General features: G+C 45.1%; 1 protein-coding gene across 1 annotated transcript; it reads right to left on the bottom strand.

Moving 5' to 3' along the window:
* Positions 1-1,309: 1,309 nt before the first annotated feature.
* LOC123154404 (uncharacterized) lies at positions 1,310-2,552 on the bottom strand. Its single transcript, XM_044573176.1, has 2 exons — positions 1,949-2,552; positions 1,310-1,826 (listed from the first exon to the last, which is right to left on the bottom strand). Exons 1-2 carry the CDS (start codon positions 2,197-2,199, stop codon positions 1,502-1,504), a joined length of 576 nt encoding a protein of 191 aa, XP_044429111.1. The 5' UTR covers positions 2,200-2,552; the 3' UTR covers positions 1,310-1,501.
* Positions 2,553-14,668: the final 12,116 nt, after the last annotated feature.

The following is a 14,668-nucleotide window of genomic DNA, read 5'->3' as shown; positions in this document are numbered from 1 at the left end:
CAACTAAAACCAGCCCTCAAGTTTCCCCGAGGTGGCGCTGCAAAGGACTCTAGTTCAGATCAACACTTAGACAAGCACTGGCCCGGGGGTTAAAATAGAGACGACCCTCGGGATGCGCGACTCCCAAGGGAAAAAGGCTAGGTGGCGAATGGTAAAACCAAGATTGGGCCTTGCTGGAGGAGTTTTATTCAAGGCGAACTGTCAAGGGGTTCTCATTATAACCCAACCGCGTGAGGAACGCAAAATCCGGGAACATAACACCGATATGACGGAAACTAGGGCGGCAAGAGTGGAACAAAACACCAGGCATAAGGCCGAGCCTTCCACCCTTTACCAAGTATATAGATGCATTAATTAAATAAGTGATATTGTGATATCCCAACAAAATATCCATGTTCCAACATGGAACAAGCTCCAATCTTCACCTGCAACTAACAACGCTATAAGAGGGGCCGAGCAAAGCGGTAACATAGCCAAACAACGGTTTGCTAGGACAAGGTGGGTTAGAGGCTTGGCTCAACAATATGGGAGGCATGATAAGCAAGTGGTAGGTATCGCAGCATAGGCATAGCAAAAGAGCAAGCAACTAGCAAGCAAAGATAGAAGTGATTTCGAGGATATGGTCATCTTGCCTGAAATCCCGCAAGGAAGAAGAACGAGTCCATGAAGAAGACAAACGGACGTAGTCAAATGAATCCTCACAACACGACGTTACCGGATTACCGAGACGAAGTACACCGGAAAGAAAGCAAACAACATAGTAAACAACCACCACATAAGCATGGCACGATGCGCAAACAAGTATGATGCATGTCCGGTTTAATGAGGCATGGCATGGCAAAGTGCACAAACAACCCTACAAATAAAGTGGAGCTCAATATGCAACTCCGTTGCATATTGACGAAACACCACGTGACTTATTTAGTTTGATCTTGTTTATGTACCCAACAATATTAAATTTTGGTTAACATGGCAAGAGGTGAAACATGAGAAAACTACCTATCTAGGCAAGTTTAAATGTGGCCGGAACAACAAGCAACAAGTCCGGAAAATCCTCATGTGCATATTTTAGTTATGGTACTGTTCTGCCCTAAACCAAATTTTAGAGTTGTTAAACATGCAAAGCAATGCCACCATGTTAAACTAGGAATTTTTCCACCCCATTTACATATAAAGTTTATTAAATTTGGAGCTACGGTTAATTAGTTATGAATTAAAGCACTTTAACATGGCATAGGAGCAAATTTAGCCAAACAATATTTTAAACATTTTAAACATAGATGAAAATGACTTATAATGAAACTAGATGAAAAACTAAGAAACTTTCATATATAAATTGTTTTAATATGATGCACCGTTTGTGAGTTATTATATGCATATTGTCTAGGGGCTTTTCTGAAAAACTGCAATCCTGCGGATAATAGACAAAAACGTTCTGCGGAAAAAATATCCCGGGCTGAATCTGGCCGGCCCAAAAGTGCACATGGACAAGGGGGCTGCCTCACCCATGGGCCAAGCCCAGATCTGGAGAGGTAGTAGCAGGGCCGCTCGATCGATGTGGCCCTTGTCCACGGTAGCGCTGGACCAAGTCAACAAGGGGGCAGCGCTGGTCGTCTCGTTCTGGGATGCTACTCGATGCTGCAACCGGCGCTGAGGAGGCCGGGAAGACGGGGACGAGCGCCTGGACTCGGATCCGTCGAAGGGCGAGGGGACGGTGAGATCCGGCGGAGGTTGGAGCTCCAGGCGGCTGCGGAAGCACGGATCCGAGCGGAGAGCTTGAGGCGCTACTGCTGCCTGAACACCTCAAGGACGCCATGACGGGCTCCCTGTATGAGCAGACAGAGAGAGAGAGAGATATGAGAAAGAGCGTGAGAATGGAGAGGAAGGAAAGGAAGGCGCGGTGGTGCCTGAGCACCGAGCGAGGTAGGGAGCAGGCCAGCGGCATGACCTACTGCTGTTGCCGTCGGCGACGTGGACGTGCGAGGCCGCGGGGAGGCCATTGAGTTGAACTCCGGCGGCGGTGGTCAAATCCATGGAGGGGACGGGGCTCCTCCTGTTCGGAAAACAACGAGATGGAGTTGCTGCTGCTGCCGGTGGCGGATCTGACGAGGTGGGGGCACGAGGTGGAGGAGCGCTCAAGCGCTGCTGCTCAAGGGCACGATGTCCATGGCGTCGGCGCAGAGTTTCTTCGGCGGCCATGGCGCCTGGCGTGCTCCTGGCCAGGGCGTAGCTGCTCCTGCAGAGAGAGTGACGTGAGGAGAGAGGCCATGGCAGGGGAAAACGGAAAGGGGGGAAGGTGAGGAGGAGGAGAGGCACGGCCTTGGGGCCCGACGTCCATGGCAGAGGAGCTTCAGTGGCGGCGTTCGTCGTCGGACGGTGAGGCGAGGAGGGGCCAGGGACGAGGCATGACTCGGGCAGGGGAAGGCTCGGGCGCGGTAGGAGGAAGCGGTTGGACGGTAACGCAAATCGAGGGAGGAGGGGATCTGGGAGGAAGAAGCTGATTGGCTCGACGCTGAAAACAAAAGGAGTGGCGGCGGTGTGGGGATTGGATGGATGGGACAAGGTCCCTAGAATTTAGGGTTAGGGGCTATATATAGCATGTAGGCGAAAAGAGAGGGATTTGGATCATCTGATTGAAATCCGACGGACGAGGATAAATATGCTAAGGAGTCCAATAAATAAAACAATGATATTTTGTAGATGTTTGGGGATGTTCCAGACCCAACGGTGATGACTATCCGAGTCGGGTCCGGGACAGCTTTCGGACGCGCGCGCGAGGAGGGCCGCGGGCTGACGAGAGAGGTTAGGTTGGACCTGGCGGTAGGTAGTGGGCGGTGTAGACGATCTCGAGCTGAGAGACGAGAAGAGAGGGAGGCCCGGCGACTGTTTCCAGAGACCGAAAACATCCGACGTTAGACTGGCTACTATTGCCGCTATATTTATCCGCTGGGGCGTCAAACGAACTCCGAATGCGATGAAACTTGGCAAGCGGTCTACTCACAACAAAACAACACCGCATGCCAACTTTCAACCCAATCCGAGAACATTTTCCGGCCACTTATAAAATAATATTTCGGACATGTCGCGGGCGTGTGCAAGTGTGGTTGGGCTCAGAACGGACAATGGAGAGGACGAGGAGACCGGGGCGGATGCAAGTTTTGAAAACATGATTATGCAATGCACATGATGACATGACAAGTTGCAACACGCAAGCGAATGACATGGCAACGACAACGAATAACTAGAAGACACATGGCACATCGGTCTCGGGGCATTACAATTTAACCGATCTTGGAGAAAGGCATTTGATTGATGATGAATCATTCTTACGTCAAATTTCAAAAAGAAGTTTGAGGATAGCTCTGGGAAGATTAGATGAGTCAGGTAAGATCCTGGGAAAAGACCTATGGGTTAGGGCCCACTCAAAAGAAACACCGTAGAATGATTAAAAGAGAGAATGCACCGGTTGAATTAAAAGGCTTGAATGAGATAAATATCCTCAAAATAGGTTGAATGGATCTTGAATGATAAGACGATCCTTCTGAGATATCTTCAGCCCTCCAAAACAAAAGCATATCGAGAAGTGAAAGATTAAGAGGTACACCGGCATGAGAAAGCATTTGAAACAAGGAAAAGGATGTGATCAACAAAGCTTGAATTAAAACCACCAGAGAAGAAAGAGAATGGATAAAGATGTACTAGAGGTTCCGTTAGGATCTTCATGAAAAGCACCGGATAAGAATATTCAAAGACAAGAATGGAGAGTCTTCACATGAATAAAATGGATACTTTATTAAGATATATGAGTCCTTGAAGAAATAGGGTGGGAGGGAGGGAAAACAAAGGCAACTTGGAGACGGATGAAACAAACACCGTTGAGAAGAACTGATACTTGATCTTGCGAATGTTGAAGTGATCGGATCCACTTGAAGAGAGACACACCGGTTGAACAAGATTGACATGACAATCTCGATTATCATGAAGGATTGGTATTCACATCGGAGTATGAGAACACCATTTAGGGAAGGTATGGAATCAACACTTGACATTGAAGCAACTCGAATACCACAACTCAAAATAAAACAAAGGATTGGCTTGCAGAATAAGCCGGAACAAACATATGATAGAGATTTCGTCTAAAGTTTTCATGGTGGGGCCTACACGGGCTCGATCGTACATCACCATCATGTACAAGGCAGTGCACATGACATACGAAGCGTCCCCGAGTCGGCATAGCCAAGGACTCTTTAAGACACAACGAGACCACTGTAAAATCAACCGTGGATAGGCGGACCACTAGACGTCGAACCCCAATTTCATATCATACATCTGTCAGAAAGATATCCTAAGAGCTACTTGAATTCCCACTTATAAACTCCCGAAACTTTCCAGTTATGCAATCAAGTGTTGGGGATACAGGGGAAGCATAATATCTCACCCAAATCTAGCAAATCCTACATCCAACTGTATCCATCCTTCAACACATAACCAAGAAACTTTCGGAAATCGTTTACCTCAACCTTCGAAAAGCATCTGTTATACAAGTTATGGCAATACTCCCGAACTCCCACCCCAGTACTGGGTGGCGTCGAGGTTATCTCACCAACAACTGCATAAAAGAGATTTTCGATGTCAGCGAAACTAACCTCAGGTATTCCAGAACTGCAACGATAAAATTGTGACGACAACACCTCGGAGCTCAACTCCCCAGGACACTGCCACAACCCCTAAATGTCAGGAGGCACCAAGAACAATGCTCTCGTCACAAAACCATCGGAACGATTCCAAGATACCTGCGTGATCCTAAAAAAATTAGTGAAAAATTTGAGAAGAGCAGAGTCAAAACTCTACGTCAGGATGCCTCACCAGAGCGACGAAGGGACTCAGGAGTAAAAAGAATTCCTAACTCTCTGATATATATAATTCCTAAATGACTCAAAACATTTCTAGACTCAATAACGCCAGCCATTCGATCAAGCAGGGGGCTCCTAAGGTCGGGGAAGGCTCTAATTACCAACTTGTAACGCCCTCGATGCGGCTATATCTCCCACGTGTCGAAGCATGACTTAGAGGCATAACCGCATTGAAAGCAATGTCGCAAGTGAGGTAATCTTCACACAACCGATGTAATACATAAGGGAAAGAGATACATAGTTGGCTTACAATCGCCACTTCACACAATTACAGGAATAAAGCATTACATCATACAAATACACACAAGGTCCGACTACGGAACCAAAATAAAAGAAGACTACCCCAAAGCTACACAGATCCCCGATCGTCTCGATTGGGCTCCACTACTGATCAACTAGAACGAAACAACACAAAGGACAAGATCTTCATCGAGCTCCTCCTTGAGCTTGTTTGCGTCACCTGCTCGGTAACATCGGCACCTGCAAACTGGTTTTGGAAGTATCTGTGAGTCACGGGACTCAGCAATCTCGCACCCTCGCGATCAAGACTATTTAAGCTTATAGGAAGGGTAAAAGGTATGAGGTGGAGCTGCAGCAAGCGACTAGCATATATGGTGGTTAACATACGCAAATGAGAGCGAGAAGAGGAGGCGAAGCACGGTCGAGAAACTATGATCAAGAAGTGATCCTAGAACAACCTACGTCAAGCATAACTCCAACACCGTGTTCACTTCCCGGACTCCGCCGAGAAGGGACCATCACGGTTACACACGCGGTTGATGTATTTTAATTAAGGTCAACTTCAGGTTTTCTACAACCGGACATTAACAAATTCCCATCTGCCCATAACCGCGAGCACGGCTTTCGGAAGATCATATCCCCGCAAGGGTGTCCCAACTTAGCCCATCACAAGCTCTCACGGGCAACGAAGGATATTCCTTCTAGCGGGAAGACCCGATCAGGCTCGGAATCCCGGTTACAAGACATTTTGACAGGTAAAACAAGACCAGCAAGACCGCCCGATGTGCCGACATCCTGATAGGAGCTGCACATATCTCGTTCTCAGGGCAACACCGGATGAGCGCTCCGTACAACTAAAACCAGCCCTCAAGTTTCCCCGAGGTGGCGCTGCAAAGGACTCTAGTTCGGACCAACACTTAGATAAGCACTGGCCCCGGGGGGGTTAAAATAGAGATGACCCTCGGATGCGCGACTCCCAAGGGAAAAAGGCTAGGTGGCGAATGGTAAAACCAAGATTGGGCCTTGCTGGAGGAGTTTTATTCAAGGCGAACTGTCAAGGGGCTCCCATTATAACCCAACCGCGTGAGGAACGCAAAATCCGGGAACATAACACCGATATGACGGAAACTAGGGCGGCAAGAGTGGAACAAAACACTAGGCATAAGGCCGAGCCTTCCACCCTTTATCAAGTATATAGATGCATTAATTAAATAAGTGATATTGTGATATCCCAACAAAATATTCATGTTCCAACATGGAACAAGCTCCAATCTTCACCTGCAACTAACAACACTATAAGAGGGGCTGAGCAAAGCGGTAACATAGCCAAACAATGGTTTGCTAGGACAAGGTGGGTTAGAGGCTTGGCTCAACAATATGGGAGGCATGATAAGCAAGTGGTAGGTATCGCAGCATAGGCATAGCAAAAGAGCAAGCAACTAGCAAGCAAAGATAGAAGTGATTTCGAGGGTATGGTCATCTTGCCTGAAATCCCGCAAGGAAGAAGAACGAGTCCATGAAGAAGAAAAATGGACGTAGTCAAACGAATCCTCACAACACGACGTTACCGGATTACCGAGACGAAGTACACCAGAAAGAAAGCAAACAACATAGTAAACAACCACCACATAAGCATGGCACGATGCGCAAACAAGTATGATGCATGTCCGGTTTAATGAGGCATGGCATGGCAAAGTGCACAAACAACCCTACAAATTAAGTGGCATGGCAAAGTACACCACGTGACTTATTTAGTTCGATCTTGTTTATGTACCCAACAATATTAAATGTTGGTTAACATGGCAAGAGGTGAAACATGAGAAAACTACCTATTTAGGCAAGTTTAAATGAGGCCGGAACAACAAGCAACAAGTCCGGAAAATCCTCATGTGCATATTTTAGTTATGGTACTGTTCTGCCCTAAACCAAATTTTAGAGTTGTTAAACATGCAAAGCAATGCCACCATGTTAAACTAGGCATTTTTCCACCCCATTTACATATAAAGTTTATTAAATTTGGAGCTATGGTTAATTAGTTATGAATTAAAGCACTTTAACATGGCATAGGAGCAAATTTAACCAAACAACATTTTAAACATTTTAAACATAGATGAAAATGACTTATTATGAAACTAGATGAAAAACTAAGCAACTTTCATATATAAATTGTTTTAATATGATGCACCATTTGTGAGTTATTATATGCATGTTGTCTAGGGGCTTTTCTGAAAAACTGCAATCCTACGGATAATAGACAAAAACGTTCTGCGGAAAATATGTCCCGGGCCGAATCTGACCGGCCCAAAAGTGCACAGGGACAAGGGGGCTGCCTCACCCATGGGCCAAGCCTAGATCTGGAGATGTAGTAGCAGGGCCGCTCGATCGATGTGGCCCTTGTCCACGCTAGCGCTGGACCAAGTCAACAAGGGGGCAGCGCTGGTCGTCTCTTTCTGGGATGCTACTTGATGCTACAAGCGGCGCGGAGGAGGCCGGGAAGACAGGGACGAGCGCCTGGACTCGGATCCGTCGAAGGGCGAGGGGACAGTGAGATCCGGCGGAGGTTGGAGCTCCAGGCGGCTGCGGAAGCACGGATCCGAGCGGAGAGCTTGAGGCGCTACTGCTGCCTGAACACCTCAAGGACGCCATGACGGGCTCCCTGTATGAGCACATAGAGAGAGAGATATGAGAAAGAGCGGGAGATTGGAGAGGAAGGAAAGGAAGGCGTGGTGGTGCCTGAGCACCGAGCGAGGTAGGGAGGAGGCCAGCGGCATGACCTACTGCTGTTGCCGTCGGCGACGTGGACGTGCGAGGCCGCGGGGAGGCCATTGAGTTGAACTCCGATGACAGTGGTCAAATCCGTGGCGGGGATGGGGCTCCTCCTGTTTGGAAAACAACGAGATGGAGTTGCTGCTGCTGCCGGTGGCGGATCTGACGAGGCGGGGGCACGAGGTGGAGGAGCGCTCCAGCGCTGCTGCTCGAGGGCATGATGTCCATGGCGTCGGCGCAGAGTTTCTTCGGCGGTCATGGCGCCTGGCGTGCTCCTGGCTAGGGCGTAGCTGCTCCTGCAGAGAGAGTGACGTGAGGAGAGAGGCCATGGCAGGGGAAACCGGAAAGGGGGGAAGGTGAGGAGGAGGAGAGGCACGGCCTTGGGGCCCGACGTCCATGGCGGAGGAGCTTCAGCGGCAGCGTTCGTCGTCGGACGGCGAGGCGAGGAGGGGCCAGGGACGAGGCATGGCTCGGGCAGGGGAAGGCTCGGGCGTGGTAGGAGGAAGCGGTTGGACGGCAGCGCAAATCGAGGGAGGAGGGGATCTAGGAGGAAGAAGCTGATTGGCTCGGCGCTGAAAACAAAAGGAGTGGCGGCGGCGTGGGGATTGGATGGATGGGACAAGGTCCCTAGAATTTAGGGTTAGGGGCTATATATAGCATGTAGGCGAAAAGAAAGGGATTTGGATCATCGGATCAAAATCCGACGGATGAGGATAAATATGCTAAGGAGTCCAATAAATAAACGATGATATTTTGTAGATGTTTGGGGATGTTCCACACCCAACGGTGATGACTATCCGGGTCGGGTCCGAGACAGCTTTCGGACGCGCGCGAGAGGAGGGCCGTGGGCTGACGAGAGAGGTTAGGTTGGACCTGGCGGTAGGTAGTGGGCGGTGTAGATGGTCTCGAGCTGAGAGAAGAGAAGAGAGGGAGGCCCGGCGACTATTTTCGGAGACTGAAAACATCCGACGTTAGACCGGCTACTATTGCCGCTATATTTATCCGTTGGGGCGTCAAACGAACTCCGAATGCGATGAAACTTGGCAGGCAGTCTACTGACAACAAAACAACACCGCATGCCAACTTTCAATCCATTCCGAGAACATTTTCTGGCCACTTATAAAATAATATTTCGGACATGTCGCGGGCGTGTGCAAGTGTGGTTGGGCTCAGAACGGACAACGGAGAGGACGAGGAGACCGTGGCGGATGCAAGTTTTGAAAACATGATGATGCAATGCACATGATGACATGACAAGATGCAACACGCAAGCGAATGACATGGCAACGACAACGAATAACTGGAAGACACCTGGCACATCGGTCTCGGGGCGTTACATGCATCTCCTAGATAGATCTTGCGTGATCGTCAGAATTTTTTGAAATACTACGTTCCCCAACAGTGGCATCCGAGCCAGGTCTATGCGTAGATGTTATATGCACGAGTAGAACACGAAGGAGTTGTGGGCGTGGGTATATACATATTGCTTGCCGTCACTAGTTCATTTGTGATTCAGTGGTATTGTTAGATGAAGCGGCTCAGACCGACATTACGCGTACGCTTACGCGAGACTGGTTCTACCGATGTGCTTTGCACATAGGTGGCTAGTGGGTGTCTGTTTCTCCAACTTTAGTTGAATCGGTTTCAATGAACAGGGTTCTTTCTGAAGATCAAAAAACAATCACTATACTGCGTTGTGGTTTTGATGCGTGGGTAAGAACGGTTATTGTTAGAAGCCCGTAGCAGCCACGTAAAACTTGCAACAAGAAAGTAAAGGACATCTAACTTGTTTTTGCATGGTATGTTGTGATGTGATATGGTCAAGATGTGATGATATACAAATTGTTGTATGAGATGATCATGTTTTGTTAAAGTTATCGGCAACTGGCAGGAGCCTTATGGTTGTCTCTTTATTGCATAAGATGCAAGCGCCATATAATTGGTTTACTTTATCGCTATGCGATAGCAATAGTTGCAAAAGCAATAGTTGGCGAGACGACCATCTGATGACACGTTGATAAAGATCAAGATGATGGAGATCATGGTGTCATGCCGGTGACGATAGAGATCATGACGTTACTTTGGAGATGGAGATCGAAGGCACAAGATGATGATGGCCATATCATGTCACATATTTTGATTTCATGTGATGTTTATCTTTTATGCATCTTATTTTGCTTAGTATGACGGTAGCATTATGAGATGATCCCTTACTAAAGTTTCAAGGTAGAAGTGTTCTCCCTGAGTATGCACCGTTGCGATAGTTCTTCGTGCTAAGACACCACATGATGATTGGGTGTGATAAGCTCTACGTTCACATACAACGGGTGCAAGCCAGTTTTGCACATGCAGAATACTCGGGTTAAACTTGACGAGCCTAGTATATGCAGATATGGCCTCGGAACACGGAGGCCAAAAGGTCGAGCGTGAATCATATAGTAGATATGATCAACATAGTGATGTTCACCATTGAAAACTACTCCATCTCACGTGATGATCAGACATGGTTTAATTGATATGGATCACGTGATCACTTAAATGATTAGAGGGATGTCTATCTAAGTGGGAGTTCTTAAGTAATATGATTAAATTGAACTTTAATTTATCATGAACTTAGTCTTGATAGTATTTTCATATCTATGTTGTAGATCAATTGCTCGAGTATAGCTTCCCAGTTTTATTTATGATATGTTCCTAGAGAAAACTATGTTGAAAGATGTCAGTAGCAATGATGCGGACTAGCTCCATGATCTGAGGATTATCCTCATTTCTGGATAGAAGAATTATGTCCTTAATGCACCGCTAGGTGACGGACCTATTGCAGGAGCAAATGCAGACGTTATGAACGTTTGGCAAGCTCGGTATGATGACTACTTGATAGTTTAGTGCGCCATGCTTTACGGCTTAGAACCGGTACTTCAAAAACGTTTTGAATGCCACGGAGCATATAAGACCTCTGACAAGTACTTTACCTACAAGATGGAGGAGAATAGCTCAACCAGTGAACATGTGCACAGAATGTCTGAGTACTACAATCGCTTGAATTGAGTGGGAGTTAATCTTCTAGATAAGATAGTGATTGACAGAGTTCTCTAGTCACTCTCATCAAGTTACTAGGACTTCGTGATGAACTATAATATGTAAGGGATGACGAAAACGATCCCCGAGCTCTTCGTGATGCTGAAATCGGTGAAGGTAGAAATCAAGAAAAGCATCAAATGTTGATGGTTGAAAAGACCACTAGTTTCAAGTAAAAGGGCAAGGGAAAGAAAGGGAACTTCAATAAGAATGGCAAGCAAGTTGCCACTCCCATGAAGAAGCCCAAAGCTAGACCCAAGCCTGAAACTGAGTGCTTCTACTGCAAAGGAAATGGTCACTGGAAGTGGAACTGCCCTAGATACTTGGCGAATAAGAAGGATGGCAAAGTGAACAAAGGTATATTTGATATACATGTTATTGATGTGTACTTTACTAGTGTTTATAGAAACCCCTCAGTATTTGATACTGGTTCAGTTGCTAAGAGTAGTAACTCGAAACGGGAGTTGCAAAATAAAGAGAGACTAGTTAAGGGCGAGGTGATGATGTGAGTTGGAAGTGATTCCAAGGTTGATAAGATCACCATCGCACACTCCCTTCACCTTCGGGATTAGTGTTGAACCTAAAATAAATGTTATTTGGTGTTTGCCTTGAGCATAAATATGATTGGATCATATTTATTGCAATACGGTTATTCATTTAAGTCAAATAATAATTGTTGTTCTATTTACATGAATAAAACCTTCTATGGTCATACACTCAATATAAATGGTTTATTGAATCTCGATTGTAGTGATACACATATTCATAATATTGAAGCCAAACGATGCAAAGTTAATAATGATAGTACAACTTATATGTGGCACTGCTGTTAGGTCATATTGGTGTAAAGCGCATGAAGAAACTCCATGCTGATGGACTTTTGGAATCACTTGATGCTTGCAAACCATGCCTCATGGGCAAGATGACTAAGACTCCGTTCTTCGAAACAATGGAGCGAGCAACAGACTTGTTGGAAATAATACATACTGATGTGTGCGGTCCAATGAGTGTTGAGGCTCACGGCGGGTATCGTTATTTTCTGACCTTCATAGATGATTTGAGCAGATATGGGTATATCTACTTGATGAAACATAAGTATGAAACATTTGAAAAGTTCAAAGAATTTCAGAGTGAAGTGGAAAACATCATAACAAGAAAATAAAGTTTCTACGATCTAATCACGAAAACAAATATTTGAGTTACGATTTTGGTCTTTATTTGAAACAATGTGGAATAGTTTCACAACTCATCCCACCTGGAACACCACAATGTAATGGTGTGTCCGAACGTCATAACTGTACTTTATTAGATATGGTCCAATTTATGATGTCTCTTACCGAATTACCACTATCGTTTTGGGGTTATGCATTAGAGACAGTTGCATTCACATTAAATAGGGCACCGTCTAAAAATCCGTTGAGTCGACACCGTATGAACTATGGTTTAGCAGAAACCTAAGCTGTCGTTTCTTAAAGTTTGGGGTTGCGATGCTTATGTGAAAAAGTTTCAACCTGATAAGCTCAAACCCAAATCGGAGAAGTGCGTCTTCATAGGATACCCAAAAGAAAACTGTTGGGTACACCTTCTATCACAGCTCCGAAGGCAAGATCTTTGTTGCTAAGTGTGGGTCCTTTCTAGAGAAGGAGTTTCTCTCAAAAGAAGTGAGTGGGAGGAAAGTAGAACTTGATGAGGTAATTGTACCTGCTCCCTTATTGGAAAGTAGCTCATCACAAAAATCAGTTCCAGTGATTCCTACACCAATTAGTGAGGAAGCTAATGATGATGATCATGAAAATTTCTGATCAAGTTACTACCGAACCTCGTAGGTCAACCAGAGTAAGATCCGCACGAGAGTGGTACGGTAATCCTGTTCTGGAGGTCATGTTACTTGACCATGATGAACCTACGAACTATGACGAAGCGATAATGAGCCCAGATTCCGCAAAATGGCTTGAGGCCATGAAATCCAAGATAGAATCCATGTATGAGAACAAACTGTGGACTTTGGTGGACTTACCCATTGATCGGCAAGCCATTGAGAATAAATGGATCTTCAAGAGGAAGATAGATGCTAATAGTAGTGTTACTATCAACAAAGCTCGAATTGTGGCAAAAAGTTTTCGACAAGTTCAAGGTGTTGACTACGATGAGATTTTCTCACTCGTAGGGATGCTTAAGTCTATCCAAATCATGTTAGCAATTGGCATATTTTATGAAATCTGGCAAATGGATGTCAAAACTGCATTTTTTAATGGATTTCTTAAAGAAGAGTTGTATATGATACAACAAGGAAGTTTTGTCAATCCTAAAGGTGCTAACAAAGTGTGCAAGCTCCAGCGATCCATCTGTGGACTGGTGCAAACATCTTGGGGTTGGAATATACGCTTTGATGAGTTGATCAAAGCATATAGTTTTATACAGACTTGCAGTGAAGCCTGTATTTACAAGAAAGTTAGTGGGAGCACTACATCATTTCTAATAAGTATATGAGAATGACATATTGCTGATCGTAAATAATGTAGAATTTTCTGGAAAGCACAAAGGAGTTTTTGAAAGGAGTTTTTCAAAGAAAGACCTTGATGAAGCTGCTTACATATTGAGCAGCAAGATCTATAGAGATAGAACAAGACGCTTGATAAAATTTTTCAATAAGTACATACCTTGACAAGTTTTTGAAGTAGTTCAAAATGGACCAGTCAAAGAAAGAGTTCTTGTCTATGTTGCAAGGTGTGAAGTTGAGTAAAGGCTCAAAACCCGACCACGATAGAAAATAGAAAGAGAACGAAAAGTCATTCCCTATGCCTCAGTCATAGGTTCTATAAAGTATGCTATGCTGTGTACCAGACCTATTGTATACCTTAGCATGGTTTTGGCAAGGGAGTACAATAGTGATCTAGGAGTAGATCACTGGATAGCGGTCAAAATTATCCTTAGAGGACTAAAGAAATATTTCTCGGCTATGGAGGTGATAAAAGAGTTCGTCGTAAAGAGTTACATCGATGCAAGCTTTTGACACCAATCGAGATGACTCTAAGTCTCGATCTAGATACATATTGAAAGTGGGAGCAATTAGCTAGAGTAGCTCCGTGTAGAGTATTGTAGACATAGAAATTTGCAAAATACATACGGATCTGAATGTCGCAGACCCGTAGACTAACTTCTCTCACAAGCAAAACATGATCACTCTTTGGGTGTTAATCACATAGCGATGTGAACTCGATTATTGACTCTAGTAAACCCTTTGGGTATTAGTCACATGAAGATGTGAATTAATCACATAAAGATGTGAACTATTGGTGTGAAATCACATGATGATGTGAACTAGATTATTGACTCTTGTGCAAGTGGGAGACTGAAGGAAATATGCCCTAGAGGCAATAATAAGGTTGTTATTTATATTTCTTTATATCATGATAAATGTTTATTATTCATGCTAGAATTGTATTAACCAGAAACTTAGTACATGTGTGAATACATAGACAAACAAAGTGTCACTAGTATGCCTCTACTTGACTAGCTCGTTAATCAACGATGGTTAAGTTTCCTAGCCATGGACATGAGTTGTCATTTAATGAACGGGATCACATCATTATAGAATGATGTGATTGACATGGCCCATCCGTTAGCTTAGCACTATGATCGTTTAGTTTATTGCTATTACTTTCTTCATG

Source organism: Triticum aestivum, chromosome 1A (assembly GCF_018294505.1).
Source record: "Triticum aestivum cultivar Chinese Spring chromosome 1A, IWGSC CS RefSeq v2.1, whole genome shotgun sequence".
Taxonomy (NCBI): Eukaryota; Viridiplantae; Streptophyta; class Magnoliopsida; order Poales; family Poaceae; genus Triticum; species Triticum aestivum.
The sequence above is the reverse complement of the archived record's forward strand: the minus strand, read 5'-3'. Positions and strand labels throughout refer to the sequence as shown.